This window comes from Sarcophilus harrisii, chromosome 5 (genome assembly GCF_902635505.1).
Source record: "Sarcophilus harrisii chromosome 5, mSarHar1.11, whole genome shotgun sequence".
Classification (NCBI taxonomy): domain Eukaryota; kingdom Metazoa; phylum Chordata; class Mammalia; order Dasyuromorphia; family Dasyuridae; genus Sarcophilus; species Sarcophilus harrisii.
In genome coordinates, this window is record NC_045430.1 from 189782776 (window position 1) to 189808968 (window position 26193).

Below are 26193 nucleotides of genomic sequence, written 5' to 3' on the forward strand. Positions count from 1 at the left end.
ATTTTGGTTGGTTTTAATTTTCATTTGTTAGCTATTTTTCTTTAGCACACTCTTTTCAAGGTGTTGCTGTAATGACAGCATCAGAGAACCCAAAGCTTGTCTCCTATCTCAGATACTCCCAAGATTTTGGTACCTCCCTGAGGCTTATCAAAGTTTCAAGAATATCTTCACCCCAAGACATCTCAGCAAGAAGTTTAAGAGTTAAAAGTAGATAGGAGTTAGGAGTAAAGATCATATATCTTATTTACCTCTTTAAAAATTCCCCCAGCAATTAATAATTATTTTAAATGAATATTAAGATATAACACAACTTAACGCTTAACTTTCAGTATCATTGGAAAAGAAAAGAAAATGTTTTTAAACTAATAAAATAATTAGAAGTTATAAAATACATATCAATCATGAAGGATAAACATAAAAACCAATTTCCTAAGTTACTAAACTACCTAGCACTGATTTAGAGTTTTTCTTCTTGACTATAATGCTATGCTAAAAAAAAATCAGATCAGAAATGGTTAAGTAATTTTGAAAAACAGAAAATGTCTTATGTGCCCTTGAATTTGCAAGAATTTGTGATGACATCCTGTAGGTATTATTTTTTGTACTTTTAGTTCCAGCATTTTGGCTTTTCTCCCCACCATTCTATTGAAACTACTCTTGCCAAGTTTACTAATGACCTTTTTCTAATCAAATCCAAATACTTAATCTCTTTCTCCTTGGTCTCTTAGCAATGTTTAACTGTAGAGACCCTCTTTCTCAAACAATCCCTTTTTTCCTGGCTTTTATGACACTTTTTTGGTTCCATTCTGATATCTCCATTGATTGCTTGTAATTGGACATTATTTTCCTCCTCACTCCCACCCTCATCCCCCAGATGTCTCCCAAGGCTTAGTCTCTGGCCTTCTGCTTTTCCTTCTGTACAATCACTCCCTCAGAGAAATTATTTTCTCTACTGATTTATGCGATCTTCTTTATGAAAGACAGTATGATATTGCTGGGGAGGAGAAGAAAACAGTTCACATCTCTTTAAGTCAGCTGTGTTATAATGGGTAAGACATTTATCCTCTCTCAACTGAGATCTATGTTAAAGTATATTATATGTTAAAGTATATTATAGCTCTGGGTACGTTGTGTTGAAATATAGTAATTGTGAGGATCTGCCAGGTATGTATAAAATATAGCTACTTCCCAGGGTTAATAGGGTAGTAGAAGGGTACTCCCCAGGATAGTTTCTGCCCTATCAGGAATTACAGAAAAAACCTTCTGCCATGGAAAATAGTTTCCTGTTTACCAGTCTCCTTGTCACTGGTACCTTGTCTGTTCTAACTACACAAACTTTTAGGTCCTATAGATTTCCTGGTTTCTGACCTTTTCTGGTCTTTATGGACGCTTGTGCCTTGACGTCTGGCACTGAGTTTGTCCCACCTTTCCTGCAAACAGTTTGAGACTCTCCCCGGCTCGGTTTTGTGTCCCAGATTCCTGTCATGTCTGGGGGCCTGCCTTTTACATTACTCTCCTTGTTTAGCTCTAGCTTTTCTGTATCTATCACTTTACAGTGTATTTGCGAGCCATGCTGGCAACATTCTTAGTAAGCATGACATGGTCATCCACCAACTCCTTTTTGGGAGCTACTTGGACACCACCTCCAGTGTAATCACAAATATCAGATGTTTCTAACTCTGGGTATTGCTGCTTAACCAATCATGAACCCAATGAGGCTACAGGTTATTTATTCATTGGGAGCTATGTCTGCCAATAATTAATCTTATCAAAGTAATGGACACCAGTGTGAATGGCTTATCCTTCTCTGGAGTTAGTTTCATTTTTTTTAAAAAGGGGATTTTAACCCAGATACATCTTCAATTGATGGAATGTATGTGTGGGAAATATTGTTGAACAAATACCCTTCCGTGCTTCTTGCTGAATCTAGATGGTGGTCCTTGCTCAGCCAATGGTTCCTTCAAAAAGTAAAATGCATGGAATTAGCTCCATTTCCTAATATCCTGTCACAAACTAACTTCCATCTCTTCATTTCCTTGCCATTGCAAATGGCTCAGCAACCTACTGTACTCAATAAAATCAGAGCAAAAGGGTTGTTCATTTGGTCATTGGAATACAAGAAAGTGCAGCTAAGGGTAGCTGGTGGGTGTGCTTCAAGCTGATGATAGTTCTCCATCCATCCTAAATATAGAACAGACATGCTTTGCCTCAATTATCAAGGGTTGAAGTGAGTGGTAAGAATTGGGAATAAAGTTGCACTAGCCTTAATTCCAGGGCCATTGTCAGATGTTTCTTTCTGGGCTTCTGGTATCAGATCAATCCTCAAAATTTGGAAGTCGCAAGAACAACAAATGTCGACTTTGAAAGGCCACAAAACCTATGACCTCCAGCTTTTACTTTTAAGGACAGCTTCTGATTACCACCTAACCAGGGTCTAGCTGATTTTGTCAGAAAGGTCATAAATTGGAGCTTAGAAAAGGCTGAATTGTGGTTAGGAATAAGATGTCTTCAGAGTTCAAACTACTTAAGGCAGTTTATGTGGCTATGGAAAGAACATATCAGGGCCCTAAGCTTTGGTCAGAGTTCCGCCATTTGAGTTCAGGCCTCAGTTTTTATCATAGATGAAATAAGGAAGTTGGACCAGACAATGTTGTTTCCTTTCAGTTTCTAAGTTTTAATTTCCTCCTAGCTAGGCCATTGTGCTCTTTTTCACTTTGTGTTTTCACGAGACATTTTTTGGACCAATATTCTTGAATGCCTGCTCTGATTTTGGTGTTCTTGAATTTTTCTTTGTTTTTTCATTGATTTTGCTAACGAAAGCTTTACTCTTTTTCCTTGTTATTTCAGTTTTCTAAAATTTATTTTTGTTTACCAGATATTTTTAATTTTTTCAAAAAAAGTAAGTGCATTTTATTTAAAAGTAGTAGTAGAAAGTAGGCTAGAAAGTTTCAAGAACCTTTCTTTCCTTGCTCTGCAGCTGCCCTGTGTTGCAAAACCAAAAAAAAATTCTCAAGTAATTATGCCAGAATCTTTGGGTGAAAGGAAGTAGAGATAGCCTTTAAAAAAAAAAAGTTGACTTCTTCCTCCTTGGGCTTCTAGAAGCTATATGAATGTTTCTGTCCAAATAGGAAAGGGCTGGCCAACATGGGCTAAATAGAAGGCTGATTAATCTTGCTGCTAACATGAAGACATGTAATGGTTACGTGAAAATAAACTAAAGAGAGAATTAGCTAAATTGATAGCCTATTTGCATTAGGATTCCAAAATTACTGGTTTAAATCCAAGGGAGTTAAAAAGTATATTAGAATGCACTGAGGTTAGTGGGATTTTCTCCCCCTAATAAACAAACCCAATTAGATAAAGGGAATTTTGTCACATTGATAGAAAGTCCAAGCATTTTGAGCTTTTACTAGAGCAATCTATAAATAAAATTTAGTTAGCCTCATGCTAGAACTTAAAACTTTTACTCTGTTCTGGTAAGAATTATTAGTCACATTCCCCCAAAACAGCTGAAATCAGGGTAGGGATATCAACAGTATCAGTTGTTGGGGGCATTTTTTAAAAAAAGATGTGGGCTGTAATAAGCCAGTAAGGTTCCTTCTAACTCTGAAATTTTGTGCATGTTTTCCTTGCTTTCATTATCTGCAAGTCTTTTAAAAATTCAGGCTGATTGGTGAATCCCTTTTCATTTCTAATGGATCCCTGTTATGGGCCAAAACTCTGAGCTCTGAAACAAGGATTCTTACAAGGTGTTAAGTCAGTAGAATTGATAAAGACAATGGTTATCTAGTTTAGCATGGTGCTTAATAGTTCTCTAAATTCAGGATGATTGATTTAATCTTACAACAATTAATGGTTCCCTAGTGATATAATGATTAGTTTATACTCAGTGTAGAGCATATAAGCTGAGATTCAGAGCCAGATTCAGAGCCAGAGTCATTAAGTAGACTGGAGGTGGGAGCTCAAGCTCTGGGATTCAGAGAGATTAATTCCATCTGCATCAGCCTCATGGTGGCTGGCCTATCCTCTTGCACTCCCCCACTGAGACTAAGACCAGTCTGAAAGGCTCTCCTCCTTCATTTCTCCACTGAAACCAAGACTCTGGAAGACTTCTAAGAAAGCTAGCTGGGCCGCAGGCAAGGAAACTAGATTGTGAAGGAGATAATAAAGGATTTGGACTTTAACACCTGGCTATTCTTGTGGTGATTAATCTGCTGAAAGGAGAGCTGTTCCAAGACCTCCAGAAAACCAAAGCAGAACATTACATTTTGGCGTCCAAACGAGGGGTTAAGAACCTATATCTGTGACCCAGAAACTAGGGTAAATACAAAAATAGACAAGAAGGGCTAAACTAGTGTTTCAGCTGAAATGGGACAAATGTATAGAAAGGAACCTTCTCTACTTCAAGGAAAATGTATCGTAAACATAGTTAAACTCATTAAAAGCCAAGGTTTGATTGTAACTTGGGAGCAGATCATTGAACTTTTGGAAACAGTACAATACACATTTCCTTGATTCTCTAAGGAAAAAGAATTAGATCCAGAGGAGTGGAAATTAGTAGGAGAGCAACTATGTGAATACTACAATGATAATGGCCTTGATTCAATTCCTAAAGAAACACTCTGTACCAGGGGTCCTCAAACTATGGCCCATGGGCCAGATGCGGCAGCTGAGGATGTTTATCCCCCTCACCTAGGGATATGAAGTTTCTTTATTTAAAGGTCCACAAAACAAAGTTTTTGTTTTTACTATAGTCTGGCCCTCCAAAAGTCTGAGGGACAGTGAACTGGCCCCTTATTTAAAAAGTTTGAGGACCCCTGCTCTATACATATAACTTAATACAATTGGCTTTAGTAATTACATAAGTATTAGAAGAAGGAAAAAGAAGAAAGAGCAGAAGGGGGATACTGACAAACTAAGGTGAAAAGCATGAAGAATTAAAAAAAAAAGGAGTTAAGTACAATTCTGATGAAATTAAGGAGTGTGGTGCTTCATAGCAAGAGGCATTAGGGCATTCCCCAATCCCTGACTTACCCCCCTCAATTAACCCTTCATGGGTAGAAGGAGGAGGAAAGGAGGGGCAGTGACACCATCAGCACCACCCATGCAGCTTTGTCCACAAGATTACACAAGGCCCTAGTTAAAGCAAAAAAAAAAAGGACAGGATATATCTGATTTGATAAATGCATATCCTGTGATTGAAGAATTTGATTCTTCAGGTCAACAAAGGAGAAGATACACTCCTTTTGATCTGGAAATTATTAAAGATTTTAAAAAGGACTGCACTCTTTATGGGGCTACATCATCTTATGTTAAGATGATATTAGAGTTTGGTTTACGAAATCTTAATCCTTAGTGATTGGAAATCCATAGCAAGGACATGTTTAGAGCCTGGACAAAACTTGTGGTTTTTGGAGTATAGTGAATTATGTAGGATATGAGCCCAATGAAATAGGCAAACTGGAGTTAATATACAAATTACCTTTGATCAACTAACAGGTAAAGGTCAGTATGCAGACGCTTCAGTACAGATTAATTACCCCATAGCAGCATATGAGCAAATTGCTGCTGCTGCAAATAAAGCATGGGGTTTTTATCCCAGGTAAACAGGATAAAGGGGAGGCCTTCACAAAGACAGAGCAAGGTCCCAATGAACCCTTTGCTGATTTTGTGGGACATCTGTAGACAGCTGTCACAAGAACCATTGGAGAAAATTCAGTAACAGGCATAATGATCAGACAACTCACTAAAAAAAATACTAATGACGTTTGTAGAATTATATGGGGACTACAAAAGGATGCTCCTTTAGAGATCATACGCTGTGCCACAGTAGCACAAATGCCTTTTATATCCAGATTATGATGCAGAACATGGGAAGTCAGCGTCCCCCTTGGCAAGGGAATTCCAGAGAGACTCGAAAATGCTTTCAGTGTAGTAAAGTAGGGCATCTGAAAGCTCAATGTTGGCATAGAGATAGAGTGAAAAAACAGGGTGAGAAAATAAGACCCAAAACCCTATGAACAAAATGCAATAAGGGCTTCCACTGGGCCTCAGAATGTAGATTATCCCAGGGAAATGAGAGGCAGGGCCCAGCTCCAAGACTTCAAACAAAAACAGGTGGGGGATGATGGCAGCTGAGGTTATACTCAGAGAGTCTTTAGAACTTCAGGGTTCTGATGTGATCAATCAGCAGAGAAGCAATCAGATGGAGGAAAGGGATTACATGATCAATCAGCTAAAAAGGAATCAGATGGGAGAAAGGGATTATAATTGGGGAAAATATAGGCTTTTTAACTCAACAGAAGGGCAGTGTACAGTGCAAGTAGCTCCAATGTAATTGCCAGGTAATGAGGAGAGATCCAGAAAGTGGTGAATGGAAGGGACCAGGTAGGTTAACTGCTTGGGAGAAAGGGTTTGTTTGTATGTCTAAAGATGGAGAAGGAATCAGATGGGTGCCAGTGAGCACCTTGAGAGAGAGAAAAAGAGAAAAACCTCAAAACAAAGAAGAAGACCTAAGAAACATCTGATACTGAAAGAGCATGGCTGATAATAAGACTATCACAGAACTTCAAAATCTGAGAATCATTGGATTCCCTGAGATGAAAAATTGTTGATAAGACATTGGAATCATTGGATTCCTTGAGACATGATAAGACTGAAACAGGACTTTAAAAATCTGCAGGAATCATTGGATTCCCTAACACATGATGAATCTATTACAGGACTTCATTGGATTCTCTGACACAAAAAGTAATGGATAATAGATTGGTTTTGGACTATTTCTAGGACTTATGGACATGTATAATTCCTCATGCTGATTCATGTTGTTTGTTATGTAATTGTGTATAATCCATGTTGATGGACTTATGTATACCTGTTTCAAGTGAGACCCTTCAAAAACCCACTAATCTGGTTTGATTCCCCATTTTCCTTTGGTTTTCATCTCCCTTCCTGAAATGTCAGGGCAGGAGTGATCACCTTCTTTTTTGTTTTTTTCACCCCTTTTTTGAAGAGTCAAGGAAGGCGTGATCACCTCCTTTTTTGGGGTTCTCACCTCCTTGAGAAGTCAGGGAAGGTGTGACCACTTCATGTTCTAAAATAAAAGTGGGAGATGTTATGGGCCAGAACTCTGAACTTGAAATAAGGTTTCTTACAAGATATTAAGTCAGTGGAATTGATAAAGACAATGGTTATCTAGTTTAGCATGGTGCTTAATATTAATAGTTCTCTAGTTCAGTACATGCACTTAGTACTTAATATAGTTCTACAAAATTCACATCTATGATAAGAGAGCATATAAGCTTGGACAAATTCAGCCAGAGTCAGAGCCAGAGAAGACAAGCAGACTGGAGGCGGGAGCTCAAGCTCTCAGAGCCAAGGAGAGAGATTCATACCATCTTGGGTCAGGCTCCTGGTGGCAAGCTCTCCTCCTTCACTTCCCCCAATGAAACTAAGGCTGGTCTAAAAGGTTCTCCACAAAGCTGCCCAGCCCTAGACAAGGAGACAATAAAGAATTTGGACTTTGAACACCTGGCTATTCTGATGGTGATTAATCTACTGAAACAATGGCTGCTCCAAAACCTCCAGAAAAACCACCAAGAACATTACAGATCCCCTTATCCCTCCCTCTTCATTAGAATTTGTTTCTTATTTATTCATAATCTCACTCTTAAGAACTTCCCAACCATTCCTCCAAACTTACTTTCCTCAAAGAATTTCTATCATTATAGAATTTCTATCCTGTCTCCTTCCTCTGAATCCTTTGAAATCTAATCTTCTAAAATCTACAGTTAATATTGAATTATTCCTATTTTCCCTATGAAAAATCCTAAGGAGCGTAATTTTCAACCCAACAAATCAATTCTCACTTGTTAGAAAGATTTATTTCTAGGCTACAATTAACCTTGTTGCTTCTTCCACTTTTTAAAAAATAAAATTTTTATTAAGGCAAGTCAAAGGGTAAATTTTTTTTTTTAACATCCAGTAGACACTGAGATGTGATTTCAATCTTTTCAAAAGTAAAAAGAATTTAATATGAAGGCAGAGTAGTAAAATATGGTATTTGGACTGTTTCCCCTTGAAGATGTCCAAAAAAAGTCAATGTTTACCTAAATATACCTGAATGCCAACAGCTAAGGGACAACAAAAGGTAATAATGAATAAGGGAAAATATAGACCACAATACAAATTATTTTCTCAGAAGTACTTATCCAATGACAAGGCTAAAAGCATAGGTTTTTTAAAAATGAAGATAATATGATCTAGCATAATTAGATATAAACTTATTATTAAACTACACAAATAATTACAAAAACTTATATGTTCAAATGTTACATGAAAGTACATGAAGTGCTAATGCAAAGCTATGTTGTTCATCCTTAAGAACTTTCAGAAAACAATCCCTTAATGTGAACATTAGCCACAGCTCTATCCGTTGCTTTGTCAGTCAATAAACATTTAGGTCTCTCTGTTTGCTAATGCTAATTACTGGAAAGCTAAGCTGTGCTAAGCTTTTTCTTGGGTTATTTCATCTACTTCCATAACTTCAATGGATACTTAAATGTATGATTCCCAAATTTATAATTCTTTCTCTGACCTCTCTCCCGAGTTTTAGATTTATATTCCTAACTATTCCCATGGATATCTCATTGGTATCTTCAACTGTGTGGCTCAGTACCTGTCACATATTAAGTACCTAATAAATGATTGTGGACTTAAAACTCTCCTCCTCTCCCCCCTCTCCCCCATTCCTCTTGTTTGGATCAAGGTTCAACACTGGGGCTACTTCCTCAAATTATCTTATATTTACCTGTTTACTTTTATATATCTCAGGAGAGTTTTTTTGAAAGTAGAGGCTGTTCTTTCATTTTGTATTTTACCACATAGCACATAGTAGGTGAAAGCTTGCTAAATTGAATTACTAATAGAGTGGTACACCTAAGGGCTTTATACAGAAACTTTGTATTAAGGAGACCTAAAAAAACCAAGTAATCAACATAAGTGTTTTTCCACTCGGAATCAGGAATTGGAAAATGAAACAATGTCCTCAAATTTCCCAGTGTAGTTATGGCCCTGGGTTATCAACATCCTAGTCTATATTTCCTATATAAGATGTGCCAAGAGTTGGATTAGATGACTTAACAGCTGAAATCCACAGTTGGAAGTATGAAACAAAATGAGCATCTAGCATTTATTCTCTCATATTTTCTCCCTTGGTAACTCTTATTGCTAAATTATATTGTGACTACAAACTATAATCTTAAAGCATAGCTCTTCCCTGTTTGAAAAAAAAAAAACAAACATTTACTATCTATCTTTTATGTTCAGCAAATATCAGTTTTAAGTACTAAATTAATCCTTCCACTGCACAGGCCTCTATGGCTAGAGCTACTGATTCCCTTTCAAACCTGCTACTGCCATAACTGCTTCCTGACCATTTAGGTTTAAAACAAAATTCAGTCTGTTCCAAGGCTCAATGTCAGTGGCCCTACACAATGGTTCCTTTTTTGGCCTTTTATCTGAACAAGTCAGTATTCCCTAACTTTGAATCTTTGTAGCTTGTCATTTTCAAAATGTGACTTTGAAGTTATCCACTCTGTTCTCTTCCCTTCCTCATTAGAGTACTTTCTTCATGCTGTTCACTTCTTTCCTACTGGACAGCACATATTCAAGAGCATCTTTTTACTTGAACTTAGTTCAGGCTGAAGGTCTATCTCCCAGTTAAATCTCCTTGTCACCTTTAAATCCCCTCAAATAAACAACCACCTCTTTAAGGAAGCTATCTTTGTTCACATTGGAACTTAATAACAACATCTATATAAGGTTTCTCTAAAAGGTTTATTTGTTCTAACATGACAAATAGGATTCCCACTGGACCAGATATAAGCTTAAAGTCAATCCTGGATTTATAATTATTCTTGATTATTACCATCATACCACAGGGGAGAATGCATAAGATTTGGAGTCAAGAAACCTGGATTCAGGTTCTTATTCTGTTACTAACTCGCTGAATAATACTGGATAGAAAACTTCTCAGAGCCTCAGATTCCTCATCTATAAAAAGAAGGGGTTGGATTAGATGATATTTTAAGGGTTTCTCTGTCTCAAAAATCCTATTGCCACCTTCTACAGTGTTGATTTAAATCAATGCTGACTTGGGAAACTATAGCAAATAGTACAAATTAATTTTCTTCTTTACTCCCCTGATTAAAACAAAAGTAAAAATGTTATGTATGTTGGAAAAAAACCAGAAACATCCCAGGACATGCAATATAGAAATGATATCAGAGTATTTCAGTAGTTCTAGGAGAACTAGAAGCAAAGTTAAAATAGGTCTTACAATTTAATCTAGGACCCACTGCCAAAATATACTTTTAATAGTTGCTCAACTCTCTGTCTCTCTCTCTCTATACATAGATGTGTGTGTGCATATATATATGTAGATATCTATGTATGTGTACCACCCCTTCAATAAATATAATCCTCAGAAGCCATGCTCTAGTTCCCTAGTTATATCCTTTAGGGCAGCTAGGTGGGAAAGCAGATAAAATCATGGGCCAGGAAGATCTTGATTCAAATCCAGAAACAGATAGTAGCTGTTTGGCCTTGGACAACTCACAAACTATTTGCTTCAGTTTCCTCAACTGTAAAATGAAGATAATCATAGTACCTATTTCCCAGGAAATGCTTAATAAATCCTCTCTTTCCCAAAGACACACAAATATCTTGAAGGATAACTCCAAAAAACTTGTAGACAGACAAGATATAGGCAATGTAGTTCAAAGTAAAATGAAGAAAAGGGGTGAGTGAATGGGCAGTTAGGTGGAGTACATCTGCCTAAGGAACAAAAGATGAGTGAGTAGAGGAGACAAATATGCATACACAAAAGTAGTGGCAAGTTAGGTAAAAGAAACCACAGGATGCTAATTTACTGAGGATTTTTTTTTGCTAGAAAATTAGCAAATACTTACATATCAATAATTTGAGATTACAATAGGTGACATACACAAAATTGTCAAGACCAAAATAACTTTTAGGGCCCAAAATACGTCCAAGAATGCAATCCTAATTCAATATAATTTGCCTTCATTAGGGTACATGGGATGATTCTTGAACCAATAACCATCAATTTAGAAAAGCTATATTATTATTGGAAGGGGAAATATAACAAGTAGGTGTACTTCTTTCTCATCTCAGTCATTGATTGGTCCAATACTATTTCTTTGCTGATCTTTTCCCTTCTCCTTTGTTTGGTCTGCCTTTTCCACGAAGCTTCTTTAATCGCCTCTGCTCTTCCTTAAAATCTTCATGTTCATCTCTGAGTAAAGAAAAAGAGAATGATTAATCAATTAAATCTAACTAAAAAGGTAAAACACATTCAAACAGAAACATTCTCTTTGGTGATCTTTGTAGGGTTCAAATACGTCAACACATGTCTATAAGAAATGATGAGCAGAACCAAGAGAACATGACAGCAAGTAACAGAAAGATGAAGTGATGATCAACTGTGATGGACTTGGCTCGCCTCAATAATGCAGTGATTCAAGATAATTCTAAAAAACTTGGGATGGAAAATGACATCCAGAGAGAGAAAATGAAGATTTTTTTTTTATTATAGCTTTTTATTTACAAGATATATGCATGGGTAATTTTTCAGCATCGACGATTGCAAAACCTTTTGTTCCAACTTTTCCCCTTCTTCCCTCCCACCCCTTCCCCCAGATGGCAGGTTGATCAATACATGTTAAATATGTTAAAGTATAAGTTAAATACAATATATGTATACATGTCCAAACAGTTATTTTGCCATACAAAAAGAATTGGACTTTGAAATCACGTACAATTAGCCTGTGAAGGAAATCAAAAATGCAGGTGGACAAAAAAAGAGGGATTGGGAATTCTATGTAGTGGTTCATAGTCATCTCCCAGAGTTCTTTCACTGGGTGTAGCTGGTTCAATTCATTACTGCTCTTTTGGAATTGATTTGGTTCATCTCATTGTTGAAGATGGCCAGGTCCATCAGAATTGATCATATAGTATTGTTGTTGAAGTATATAATGATCTCCTGGTCCTGCTCAGAGAATATGAAGATTAAATATGGATTGAATCATAGTATTTTTGCCTTTGTTTTTTTTTTTCTTATACAATATAATATATATGGAAATATATTTAAAAGGATTGTACATATTTAACCTATGTCAGATTGCTTACTGTCTTGGGGAGAGGGGAGGTAAGAGAAGGAGGGAGAAAAATTCAGAACACAAAGTTTTACAAAAATGAATGGTGAAAACTACCTTTACATGTATCTGGGAAAATAAAATATTATTTTAAAAAGTGAATACATGTAATATAATTTGTAATCCTTAAAGCGATATATATATATATATATATATATATATATATATATATATATATATATACTAGCTCTGATAACAATGATGATAATACTTATTAACATTTGTTTTTCAAGGGAGCATGCCCAACTAGGTTTATTGAAAACATGAAGCAGTTCCTAACTTATGAATAGGTTACATTTCAAACGTTCATTTGTGAGTGAGTTGTTTAAATTCAGAATGCCTGTTCCCATAGAAACAATGATGTAAACTGTGGTAAGCTTCTAGACTGGTTTAAGAGTCTATTTTACTAATGACATACCTGAGGTCTATAATAGTAGCTCTGGACAGCAAATCCTTCGCAATCCCAAAAATCCTGGCAAAGGCCAGAAGTCAACTAAGGAAATAAAGGTAGACTCTAGAGGCTTTCTAGAAGCTGAGAAATTTCTGTTACAGCATAGAAAGTAAGATTAGACAGCAAGAAAATAGGGAAGAAAATGTACAGGGGGAACCATAGCTACCACAGCACTTGTGGTAGAGGGAACCATCAGGAAATGGCTCAGATGAAACAGCGTATTGTTTTTGCATCTCAATGACCTGTCAAATTTTAAAAATGCTAACGCAAGAATTTTAAACCACAAGAGTTCTAGGGCACAAAGGAGAACATGGGCAGAAAAAGGTGTCAGTGGTGGAAGGGAGCTCTAGTGCCACGGATATTAGGTTCCAAGGGCTGTTCATTAATGTAGATGACCTGTAAGTTGAATGTATGTTCAGGTGAAGGGTTGCTTGTATTTTAAGAACTAAAAAACAACCCTTCAAGAAATGTTTGCTACTTGTTGGGTATGTATTAGAGCAAAACTAAAACTGTTTTGCAAATAATACTAATCTATATTTATTATACTTCTTTATTATATATACTTCCTAGGAGTGACATTCATTTTGATCCTAACATACAGAAAAATCTCAGGCAGTGGGAACTCTTGGCTTAGATAGCTGAGAATTTAGACCTTTAAGCATCAAAACTTGTTTATTTTCACCCATTTTTTGAATTAAACATTATTATATGCTTTCCAACTTATAAAATAGAGGATATCAAACATAATTTTAATGACAGTCACCATTATGAACATAAATTATTATAATGTATTATTAGATTGATGCTATGAATAAAGGCCCTATTTCTCCTCTACAAAAAGGTCCCCAGACTTTATTGTTAGAGCTGCTTACTTTTCATAGTTTTTCTGTTTGTTTTCTTGACATCAAGCTCCTAATAGAGCTCACTTTATTGCTATAGTGTTTAACTATAGCAACTCTTCTCTTCCCTTCTAATTTGCTGATTCTAATCCATTCTGGGCTTAGAAATAAGATAACAATGTTTTTTAGGACTGTATGTAAAGGTCTAAGGAATTTTCTTACATGTGCAATACATCATTTTAATGTATGAACTTTATGATTTATTCATTTATCCTTTCCTCCCCACCTTCCTCCTTTTCTGCTGTATTCTGTTTAGGTAAAATATAATGAAATTTGATATATACTATTAAAACTTTTTTATATCTAATTTCATTGAGAGTTTTAAAATTAAAATATTATTAGTAACTGATATTTTAGTACCAATACAACAGAAAGGCAAAGGCACATACCATAAAATATGAATTAGAATCTTGTCTAGAAGAATGCTATGTTATGCTATCATGATAAAGATGAGTTATTCTTCTTAACCAAGTAAAGTTATAGAAACTTAAGCATTTCATCCTATTGTAGACCTGAAAAACAATTTGTTGCCCAACATGTATGTAAAGTTACTGAGACAGTGGCCTTTCTGCAGTCCACTTCAGTTGCTTAAAAGAGTATGTTAAGAGAGGGTTACTTCTTTTCCTGCCTCCTAGGTAGCAACTCTCGAAATAAACTGCCCGCTGAGATGAAATAATTTAATATTGTTGTTTCTTTCTATCTCACCTACTTTCTTATAGTCTAGGTATCCATCTCTGATGTTTATCTAAGGAACTTATTTCAATTTTTAATATGAAGGTTATAACAGGATGATTTCAGAAAGGTCTGGAGAGACTTAACATGAACTGATGCCGAGTGAAATGAGCAGGACAAGGAGATTATTATATACTTCAACAACAATACTATATGATAATCAATTCTGATGGGTGTGGCCCTCTTCAACAATGAGATGAACCAAATCAGTTCCAATTGAGCAGTAATGAATTGAACCAGCTACACCCAGTGAAAGAACTCTGGGAAATGAGTGTGAACCACTACATAGGATTCCCAATCCCTCTTTTTTTGTCCGCCTGCATTTTTGATTTCCTTCACAGGTTAATTGTACACTATTTCAAAGTCCAATTCTTTTTGCACAGCAATATATAACTGTATGGACATGTATACATATATTATATTTAACATATACTTTAATATAGTTAAATGTCGTATTGGTCAACGGACCATCTGGGGGAGGAGGGGAGAAGGAGGGGAAAAATCGGAACAAAAGATTTTGCAATTGTTAATGCTGAAAAATTACCCATGCATATATCTTGTAAATAAAAAGCTATAATAATTAAAAAAAAAATGGACTGGCTCTGCAAATTTTAAAATCAATTTTTTGTACTGACAAACAATATATAAAAGGAATCTTACAGCTCTTTCCTTAAATCTCCTTGGCTTTAGTTATCAATATCCTAAATAACTGAGTTCAAATTTTTTTTTAAGAACTTACATGAGATTACACTGTAATTTAAAATTGAACATAAGAAAATGATGTAGTTTGCCATATAATAGCTAGATTTAAACATTTAGATTTAAACAAAAGTTCCCCTTTCCTTTCCTATATGTTCTTATACAGACAGATATAAGATTCTAAATTTAATTGTTAAGCATAACCCTTAATGGAAATCTGTAGCTTTGTTAGGACAAAATAATTTATCCAAAATAGTACAAAGTTAATTAAACTTTCTAAACAGTGTCAGCAAAAGCACTACTATAAAAAGGACAGTTTTCCATACCTAACAGATCAGAAGTTGGGGGGGAAATTCCTTATTGAGTTGAATCTGTTGTCCTACTACTATTTCTTGTTATTTTTTTGCACTGTATTGATGCCTGTTTTTCCCATTATCTTTCATGACTTATTAACTATGGATGTTAATTATAAAGTATCTACTGAACAATCTTAGCCAGTTTTATGGTACACACATACACAAAACTGGTTTGATTTTCAAAGTTTGCAAATTATATACATATTTTGAAAGAAGTCTCACTTTCTCTCAATTTTAGCTTTAAAAGTATCTAAACACAAAGAGAGGTGCCCTAAAGGAGAAAAAGATTTTCAGCATCTTGCCTATATTCTTATCTATCAGAAATTCTCTTACTACTTTGTTTCTGGTTTTTCATTACCTGTAAAGACCAAAGAAACGAAGTTTCCTCATGAGAAAAAAATAGGTATTGTGAGGGGGATACCAGGTCAAAGTCTCCTTCCTTTTGGCCAAAGGCTGTTCACTAAACATCTTCACCACTTTAATGGACTTGGAATCGGTGGGGCTGGCAACTTCTCCAAATATTCGAGCACTCAGGCGAGCCATTCGCACAGCATATTCTGAAAGGGATGACATCTTAAAAGAAGGCCAGTAAAGACAGCTCCTACACAAACAGAAAAGAAAGATAAACATGTTAGTATGAAATATTCTAGGACTACCCAATAAACATCTAGGGAAAAAAAGATGAAAAAGATGAGTCATGATGAATCATGCAAATCGGCAGAGGAATTGTGCTGGGAATTGAGAAACATTTGTGATCCAATATAACTGATTTCTTTGCACAATACTTTATATTTATGGCTTATGTTCTTTTGTATGTGGGGCTGATCTAATTAAAATGTTATCTATTACTGCTTTGCTATACTTTTTTTGGGGGGGCAATTAACTAGATTGTGCGTAAATAAGCATTTAGTGCATCCAAGTTATCTTTTTTTTTTTTTAAAGTAAGCTTGCTTGGTAGGGAAAATGGAAAAACAGATTACCAGTCACAATTAACACTAATGTATCTTCAGAAAACACCAACGTATGCAATCTGCAAAATAAATATGCTGACTGACATCTAAAGGTTCAATCTTTGCAGAAAAATAATTATACTGTTGTCTTCATTATCAGTCCTTTGAACACTGTTCTTCTCAGAGGATTACAAAAAGCTCTGAGAAAGTGCTAATGAATTATGAGGTCATTTAGCCTCTAGGTTACAAGACTGAATTTGACCTGAGTCATTAGGGGTTGAAATTAATTTGAGGAAGGGGTGGTGGATGGATTAGGGTGGTAGTGGTCCTACAGTTTTTTCATTAACTTGCTCTAAAAAAGCCATTTTTAAAAAACCCTTCAAACACAAGATTTTTATTTCCTAAATGGTGACTATTCATTCTCTGAATTTTGATGTGATTATTTCCATTTTGTATATTTTGCTTTTTTCCTACTAAAATAGGGTATCTAGGTGACATAATATAATGCTGTGCCTGGAATCAGAAAGACTCAAGTTGAGTTCAAATTTAGCCTCACCCATTTACAAGCTGTGAGATTGTGGACAAGTCACTTTACCCTTTGTTCCTCATCGTAAAATGAGCTGGACAAGGAAATGGGAAACCACTCTAATAGCTTTGCCAAGAAAACCCCAAATTGGGTCATGAAAAGTTGCCAACAATTGAACAACCATAATCCTAAAACAGTAACACTTTACATGTATATTTATGTCTCTAAAGACCTCATCATTTCTGAAAGAGAATGATTCTTATAACATTTTGATCAAGTAGATAAAAAAACCCCTAGAAATTAAATAATGGTTACATAAAGGCTAGCAGCAGTGTAGACAACATATCCCAAGTTATCTACCATTATAACTGAAATAGCATATCAGATCAAAAGCTGGCAAAAGAAGACAGGTATTCTTGGCATAAGTAAAGCTATATGATGTGAAATTTTAGTAGAGAATTTAGTAAGAGAATTATTTACAATACATTAATTTATCTGTCACAGTGCTAATATTCTAGAATACTTTAAGCCAGTGTTTTATTCATGGGCTTGGAGATGGTCTGTCCAAGTAAGGATGGATTGTCCTCAGAACAGGAAAAATACAACTTACCCTTGAAAATCAAAGGTGGAAAAAAAGTTACTATAAGAAAAAAAAATTCTCTTCAGGCTATTATGTGTACATTGTAGTGCTAGAAAAAACATCACAATCACTTCGGAATGATAGAAAGCATAATTTAAACTAGGGAACCTTTTACAACCCCATCTGAGGGTCAGTAACAGTCTAAGTACTCTGAATAAAATAAAAGTTCTGTACATGTCTCAAGGCTGAATAAATTCACTGCCTCTGACTCCTCATTCTTTACACTTTCAGATTTGAGGCTTCTCTGAAACTATCCTAACTGAACAGAGCCATCTCATGGTCAGCATAGGAAATCTGTTCTCTTTTCTTTCTAGTTCAGAAGGATCATAAATAGCTATTTCTATGTTTTTCTTTTTCACTACTCACAGCTAATTTAATTTTACCTACCTTATATAAAGCTTTCTTTTATGTACACACAAACTATTCCATTTTTTCCCATTCTCTGCTCTTACAACTCTAGTCCTTCCCAAGGGAAATCTTTCTCTATATGAGTCCAAGAGCAACCAATTATGTATAAAAATACTAGTGATACCGTCTTTAGCAAAGAAAAATAATAATTTTAATGACAATAAAGAGCCAGTGTCACCAGCTTTTAAAGTGCCTAGAAATTTCCTAAAGAATCTCCTCACATTTCCTTCTACCTTTCCTATAGTCCCCTCATATATTTTAGAGGCAGAAAAGACAACAGAAACTATGTCGTCCAATCCCTTCATTCTTTACAGATGAGAAAGCTGAGATTTGGGGAGGGTTAAAGTGATTTGTCCAAGGACACACAATATTATTAAATGGCAGAATTCAAAAGCGAGATATCTGCTTCCAAACCCAGCTTGATTTCCACTGTGCCAATTAAAACTGCTTTTCTGCAACTGTTAGCATTAAAAATAAATTATACTTCCCCCAAATCCAATATGTTGTTCAATTTATTGATAGTGTTTTGTGTAATGCCTAATAATGCAATATTGTTTTCTAAATTTTTCACTGTGTATATAGTCTTTCAGTCTATTATGTATTTAAAAGGACTACTCAATATTTCTAATAATGCTAAAAAATGCATCTGAATCAGAAACTGCTGACCTGAATAAATTTTACAATTATTATAAACTGAGAAAATGTTTGGTACTATATACACCCACACTGCTTCCCTCTTCTCCCCCATGGTGGATATCCAGACATCTATTTCCATAGATCCATATATGTCCCCAAGATATATGCCTTCTTCCCAATCAGGTACGGTGCTTGGAACATAATAAGAACTGTAAACGAATTTCGTTCTTTTTTACATAAATCACTGTAAATTACCCACGACACTATTACTTAGCCCCAAATAAGTATATTAGTATTAACATTATGTACTCAGAGAAGAACAAAAAGGTATTTGAGTGAGAGGGTTCAATTTCACAAATATTTAATGGTTACTAAGTGCAAAAATCACATTCTGTACCTATAAGAGGCATATGTGACACTGGAGGAATATGAGATGGGTCTTAAGTTTACATATCCATAAAATTAGGGGGTTGAACTAAATGACCTCTGATATACTTTTTAGCTCTACATTTATAATTTCATATATAGAGGATGTGTACATTATACCTTATAAAGGTAATCTGAAGAGGAGGGGAGGAGTACCATATTAGAAGACCAGAAAAGGCTAAGGTGGAGGTGTTGGGTGAGTTAAACCGAAAGGGGAGATAATGATTCTTAAAGTAGAAGATAGGAGGATTGGGTTTCCTGAAAAGGATCACTCAAAGTCCAAGTGTTCAAACAAGCTAATTAATAAAAGGTAAATATAAATATATAAAAAATATTAAAAAAAAAAAAAAAAGGTAAAAAATATTCCAGGGAGATAACAGGAGGGAAGAAGGGTCCCTGGGATTTCAGGGGTTTCCCACTAAAATTCTGCCAACATCTGCCTTTACAACAGAGTACATCCCATGCAAATGGAGTACATAGGGTAAGAGATCTGGATTTGTCATCAAGGAGCACTGATGGTCGCATATGGCTGGAAGACAATGCATGTTAAGGAGAAAAGTAAAATAAGGCTAGAAATATTAGTGCCAGCCAACTTGTGGAGAGTCTTAAGCTAAAAAATTTGTATTTTGTCCTATAAGAGAGAAGGTTGCATACAAGGCTTTTGAGTAGGTAAGTAACATGTTTAGAACCGGGCCTTTGAAAGAATATTATGTATGTTTAGAAGAATTTCACACGTTTAACCTATGTTAGATTGCTTGTTGTCTAGGGTACAGGGAGGTAGGGAAGGAGGGACAAAAATTTGGAATACAAGGTTTTGCAGGGGTGAATGCTGAAAACTATCTTTGCATGTATTTTAAAAAAATATAAAGCTATTATTGTAAAAAAAAAAAAAAGAAAATTTTGGTTGAGTATAGAATAGATTAGAGGGGAGAAAGAAGAAGGTAGGAGCCTATCACTATAGTACAGGTGAATCTGAAATAGTGTGATAACTATGTATGGAGAAAAAGAGATAATAGATGGGAGAGATGTATAAAGTAAAGGAAAATGACATAGTAGGCAGCTAGAATAAAGGAGGAATCTGATGGGAAAGTAGCCCACTGATTCTAAGACAAAAGATAACAAAGTTATTTGCATGCTACCTTACGAATATGGTAAATATCTGTAACAAAACTCACTATAATGAAATTGTAAGTTACCCTTGTCCAATATATTTGTATTACAAAACTAAATCAGAAATAAAGGTTAACAAGAGGAATAGAGAAAAATGATAGTTCCCCCTCCCCCCCAAAACCAGAGTCCCTCAAGAGTTAAAAAAGATATTACTTATGAAACAGAAAGAAATAAAAGATGGTCCTGTCAGTGACTTGACAAGTGACAGTTTTTTAGTAAAGGGCAAAAATATCTCCTCTGGAGACTCACCTAAGAACACAGAATACCTTTTCTCAAATGCTATTTAAAAAGTTATGTTCTCTATGAATATTAGTCCTTTAGGCCATCAATCTGTTATCTGTTCAGTAGCTTTCAAAATCTCTCTTAGGAGGGCAGGTAGATGGCAGTGGATAGAGCACTGGTCCTCGAATCAGGAAAACCTTGAATTCAAATCTGGAATTTATGACCAAAGAAGAACTAAAAAATATTATAAAACCCAAAATGATTAATTTTGATGACATTAAATTAAAAAGTTTTTGCACAAATAAAACAAATGCAGCCAAGATTAGAAGAGGAGAAAGCTGGGAAACAATTTTTATAGTCAATGTTTTTAACAAAGGTTTCATTTTTAAAATTATATTCATAGAGAATTGGGGCAGCTAGACGGCACAGTGGATAGAGAACTGGCCCTGGAGTCAGGAGGGCCTGAGCTCAAATCTGGCTGATGACATTTAATACTAACTACTTGTGTGATCCTGGGCAAGTCACTTAACCCCAACTGCCCTCTACACCCCCCAAATGTATAGAGAATTGACTCAAATTTATAAAAATAAAAGTCATCCCCCAATTGATAAATGATCAAATGTGGACATTTTTCAAATGAAGAAATTCAAGTCATCTATAGTCATGAGAAAAAATGCTCTAAATCACTCTTAATTAGAAAAATGCAAGTTAAGAATTTGAGGTACCATCTTATATCTATCAGATTGGCTAAAATGACAGAAAAGATGATAAATATTGGAGGGGATGTGGAAAAACTGGGACACGAATGCATTATTGGTAAAGTTGTGAACTGATCCAATCATTCTGGAGACAATCTGAAACTATACTCATATAGTATTATACTCTTTTAATCCAGCAGTGTCACTATTGAGTCAGTATTCCAAAGAGATCATAAAAGAAGGGAAAGGACCCACATGTACAAAAATGTATATAGCACCTCTTTTTGTGGCGGTAAGAAATTGGAAACTGAGTGGATGGCCATCAGCTGGGGAATGACTGAATAAGTTATGGTATATGAATATACTGAAATATTATTGTTCTATAAGAAATGACAAGCAGGACAATTCAGAAAAGCCTGGAAAGACTTACATGAACCGATGCTGAGTGAAGTGAGCAGAGTTGAACATTACACACAATAACAGCAAGATTATGTGATGATCAACTATGATAGACTTAGCACTTCTCAGCAGTATAGTGATACAAGAGAATTCCAATAGACTTGGGATGGAAAACGCCATCCACATCCAAAGACAGAACTATAGACAGAACTTCTCCCTTCTTCCCCCCTTCCTCTAGACAGCAAGTAATATAATATAGGTTAAACATGTACAATTCTTTGAAACATATTTCCACAATTATCATGCTGCAGAAGAAAAATCAGATCAAAAAGGAAAAAGAAGTGTGTGTGTGGGGGAAGCAAGCAAACAACAAAAAGTTGTATGTTGGGATCCATATTCAGTCCCTATAGTCCTCTTTCTGAGTGCAGATGGCTCTCTCCATCACAGTCTACTGGAATTGGCCTGAATTACCTCATTGTTGAAGAGAGCCAGGTCCATCAGAATTGATCATCATATAGTCTTCTTGTTGCCGTGTACAATGATCTATTGGTCCTGCTCATTTCACTCAGTGTCAGTTCATATAAGTTTCTTCAGGCTTCTGAAATCATCCTGCTGGTCATTTCTTGTAGAGGGTCACAGTCAGTGGGAAAACTCTGGGTAAGGTATAAGACCCTTCAGCCCAGAGGGAACCTGTTAATTCCCAGAGGGAACTGTCTGGTTCAGTTCCCCATCTCCCCTTGGGGTGTCTCACCCTTCCTGAGAAGTCAGAGGGCAGTGACAACCTGTGTTGAGATCGAAGCAGAGTGATATCAGGTGGAAGAGTGATATCAGATGGCAAACTATGTATGACAGCAAGTTGTTTATGTGGTCCCATGTGCACAGCACAGTGTTGTTTTTGTTACATTATATAAAGGGGAAGATCCCTGAAATAAACGGACTCCATTTTCCCACCATCCTTGGAAGTCCCGCCTCATCACTTCTCTACTAGGAAGGGATATTTTAATCACCCCAGTGTAGGGGCTCTAGAAAGCAGGACACAACAGTTTCTTATAGAACAATAATATTCCATAACATTCATATACCATAACTTACTCAGCCATTCTCCAACTGATGGGCATCCATTCAGTTTCTAGTTCCTTCTCACCACAGAAAAGGCTGCTACAAACATTTTGCACATGGGGTCCCTTTCCCTTTTTAAATTATCTCTTTGAGATACAAACCCAGTAGAACACTGCTGGATAAAAAGGTATGAACAGTTTGATAGCCCTTTGGGCATAGTTCCAAATTGCCATTCAGAATGGCTGGATCAGTTCATAATTCTACCAACAATGCAATAGTGTCCCAGTTTTCCCACATCCCCTTCAAAATTTATCATTTAGCTTTTCCTATCATTTTAGCCAATCTGAGAGGTGTGTAGTGGTATCTCAGAATTGTCTTAATTTGCATTTCTCTAATCAATAGTGATTTAGAGCATTTTTTCATGACTAGAAACAGCTTTAATTTCTTCATCTGAAAACTTCATATCCTTTGACCATTTATCAACTGGAGAATGGCTTGTATTCTTATAAACTTGCTGCTCCTCATCATTTCTTACAGAATAATATTCTATACAAAGTTGTGCAAAGATCAATGTTGAAAACTATCTTTGCATATACTTTGAAAAATAAAAAAGCTATTATTAAAAAAAAGAATAATATATTCAAATAATATAACTTCAGCCATTCCCCAACTGATGAACATCCACTCAATTTCCAGTTCCTTGCCTCTACAAAGAGGGCTGCTATAAATATTTTTGCACATGTGTGTCCTTTTCCCTTTTTTATGATTTCTTTGGGATACAATCCTAGTAGAGGAACTGCTAAATCAATGGATATACACAGTTTTATGGCCCTTTAGGCATAGCTCCAAATTATTCTCCAGAATGGGTGGATCATTTCATAATTTCACCAAAATGCCTTAGTGTCCAGTTTTCTCATATCTTCTCCAACTTTTATCATTGGTTTTTTCCTGTCAGAAGATGATACTCTCTATAGAAAACAAAGTTATTATTACAGTTTTTGTTAAGCCTAAGAAATTCCAGTATTTTTTACTTTACTTCATATTCAATTTATTGTACTAAGGCAATTAACATAAATCATAAACCAGACTCCAAGAGACAGAAATTTTTAAAAGTATAAATAATGCACAGAAAAATAATCTGAAGGAAATTTTGATTATTTGATCGATAATGATTAACCAATTTTACTGAGTAATAGAAAAACAAAAGACAGTGAATATGATTCCAAAAAGAGTTGCTCTCAAATTATCCATTATGAGGAATAAATGAAGACCCTCCTTTTTCCCCTCCCCCCACCTCCAATCATAGCCTAATCTGTTCTTCTTGCCTCCATTTTCTTCCCTCTATAATCCATCCTCCACATAACTGCCCCAGTAATGTCAATAAAACACTTATCTGTGCAGGTTCTTTATCAGAATCTTCAAAACTCCCTATTCTTAGATAAAATAAAAAACCCTTAGTTTGATATTTTAAATCCCTCCATAATCTGACTCTCATCTACCCGTCTAGTCTTTTTTAAGCACCCTGTTTCAGTCAAATTAGCCTGTTAGCTATTGGCCACCTCCAACTTCCTAACTTTGCCTAAGTGGTCCCCCAGGTCTGCTAGGCAATTCCTCCACCCCTCAACCTGGTAAATTCCCTAACTTTTTTCAGAGTGCAATTTAGTTACTACCTCCTACTTGAGGTTTTTCCTAATCTCTCTCTCCTAAAGTCACTTTGTATTTACATATTTGTAACTCTACCAATTGTGTAAATTACCCCTAGCCCACAGTGGAATGTACATTATATGACAGCTGGGGCTGCTGTATTATTTGACTTTATATCCCCAAAGCCTAACACAACGCCTTGTCCATGAATGGTGCTCAAGGAATAGCTGTGGTATTGAATTACATTTTATTTTTGTATTGTTTGATATTACAGGTTACTATAATGGCAAGAGAGTTACTCCTGAAGTCAGGATGCTGGTTCGATCCTGAGCAAGTGGTCCAAGCTAACTTGCACCGTGCGTGCACGCACGCCCACACTCCTTATACCTTTATGTATAATACTTATAAGATTTAATTTCCTAATTAGATCTTTCTCTTCCATTACTCAATTGAAGATGCTCAGAATGACATTTATGTATCGATAACAACAATAGCTAATTTTAAGGGAGTGTTCACTATGAGAATGCACTCTCACTTGATCTCTGTAACAACCCTGGTAAAAGGGTGCTTTTATTACCCCATTTTACAGATGAAGAAACTGAAGCAAACCGCTCCAGTTTGCCAAGAGTCACCCACAGCCTTCCAGACTCCAAGCCAATAATCACAGGCCGGATAGCTAGCAGAAATGCAGGGGCGTCAAAAAAAAAAAAAAACTGAAGAGCAGCAAATATGTGTATGCATATCTACACGTATATATATATATGTATATTGTTTTATATATATACGTATATTGTTTTATATATATACGTATATTGTTTTATATATTCCTTTATATATATACGTATATTGTTTTATATATTCCTTTATATATATACGTATATTGTTTTATAGTTTTATATATATACGTATATTATTTTATATATATATATATATATAGAGAGAGAGAGAGAGAGAGACGGATATAGAGACAAAAAAATACAGAGACAGAGGGAAAGGAAAAGGGAGAGAGTCTCTACTTTGTGCAGGTCACTAGGCTAGACACTGAAAATAATGAGAAATGAACAAAAGAAATAAAATGCCGCTCTGTTTCAGACCATACATTATACTGGAAAAAAAATAAATTGAAGGATATCCTTAAAAAAAAAAAAAAAAAGAAACGCAGGGGCTTGGCCGGCACACGTGGGCTCAACTAGGCATCTCTGGCTAAATGATGACACCAGCTACAAGACGTACACTTATTTTTCTCGCGCTGCTTCGGAGCTTCCGAAGTGTTAAGACTGTCACGCTCAGGCTGGACGTTGGGCTTTTCGCTGTCAGCCCCCCCCCCGCTGCAAAAAGTCATCCCCGCCAAGGCGCGCATTCATCGTTTCCCAAGGTCACAAGTTCCCTGGGGTTATTCGCCGGCTACAGCCCCCGCCATCTCCAACGATCACCGGGGCTTTTTTGGCCCTCCCCTGCCCCCCCCCCCCGCCCCCCGGGATGACTTTTTGCAGCGGTTCTCCTTTGACTCTGGACGCGCCTCAGGCGAGCGAGGCAACTGACATTCCTTTCCTGACTCTAGACTTTAGTCTCGAAGCCGGGAATCGGATTATAATCTCCCCTGACCCCCACTAACCCCCCGATTTCGGCAGCTCCCCACTACCCCAACGCGCTAGGAAAAAACACTAACCAATTTAACAGGTCCGGGCCTTCCTCTCCTTACGTCACGTCCTCCGGAAGTGGTGCTCCCGCCCCTCCCCTCGCCCCTCCCAGTGTCTAGGGCGACGCGTCCGGCCCCGAGGGCGAGAGTACGTCAGGCTTCGCGAGAAGAAGAGTCGAAAAGCGGGGAGGACTCAATCTGGCGAGCTAGAAAGGACGCCGATAAAAATCCCGCAGGGGCGCCCTGCGACGCCTGGAGGTTTCGGAGGACTGGAGTCGGCGCCTGCGCGGGGAAACAACCACAGTAGTCTGACCTCCCGGAGTTGCGCTGTTTCTTTTTTTTTCTTGTGCTATCTATAATAGAGTTTTTATTTTATTTATTTTATCATTATTATTATAATAAC

The 26193-nt window shown here is 36.2% G+C and overlaps 1 protein-coding gene across 1 annotated transcript; it reads right to left on the minus strand.

Moving 5' to 3' along the window:
- Positions 1-10888: 10888 nt before the first annotated feature.
- On the minus strand, positions 10889-25963 carry MRPS33 (mitochondrial ribosomal protein S33). Its single transcript, XM_031939211.1, has 3 exons — positions 25821-25963; positions 15732-15974; positions 10889-11317 (listed from the first exon to the last, which is right to left on the minus strand). The coding sequence occupies exons 2-3, from the start codon at positions 15944-15946 to the stop codon at positions 11215-11217; spliced, it is 318 nt and encodes a 105-aa protein (XP_031795071.1). The 5' UTR covers positions 15947-15974; positions 25821-25963; the 3' UTR covers positions 10889-11214.
- Between the last annotated feature and the right edge of the window lie 230 nt (positions 25964-26193).

Coding starts and splice junctions, on each gene's coding strand:
- MRPS33 (XM_031939211.1), bottom strand. CDS start 15,946: ATGTCATCCCTTTCAGAATATGCTGTGCGAATGGCTCGCCTGAGTGCT. Junction 11,318..15,731: donor CGTTTCTTTGGTCTTTACAG/GTAATGAAAAAC, acceptor TTCTTTACTCAG/AGATGAACATGAAGATTTTA.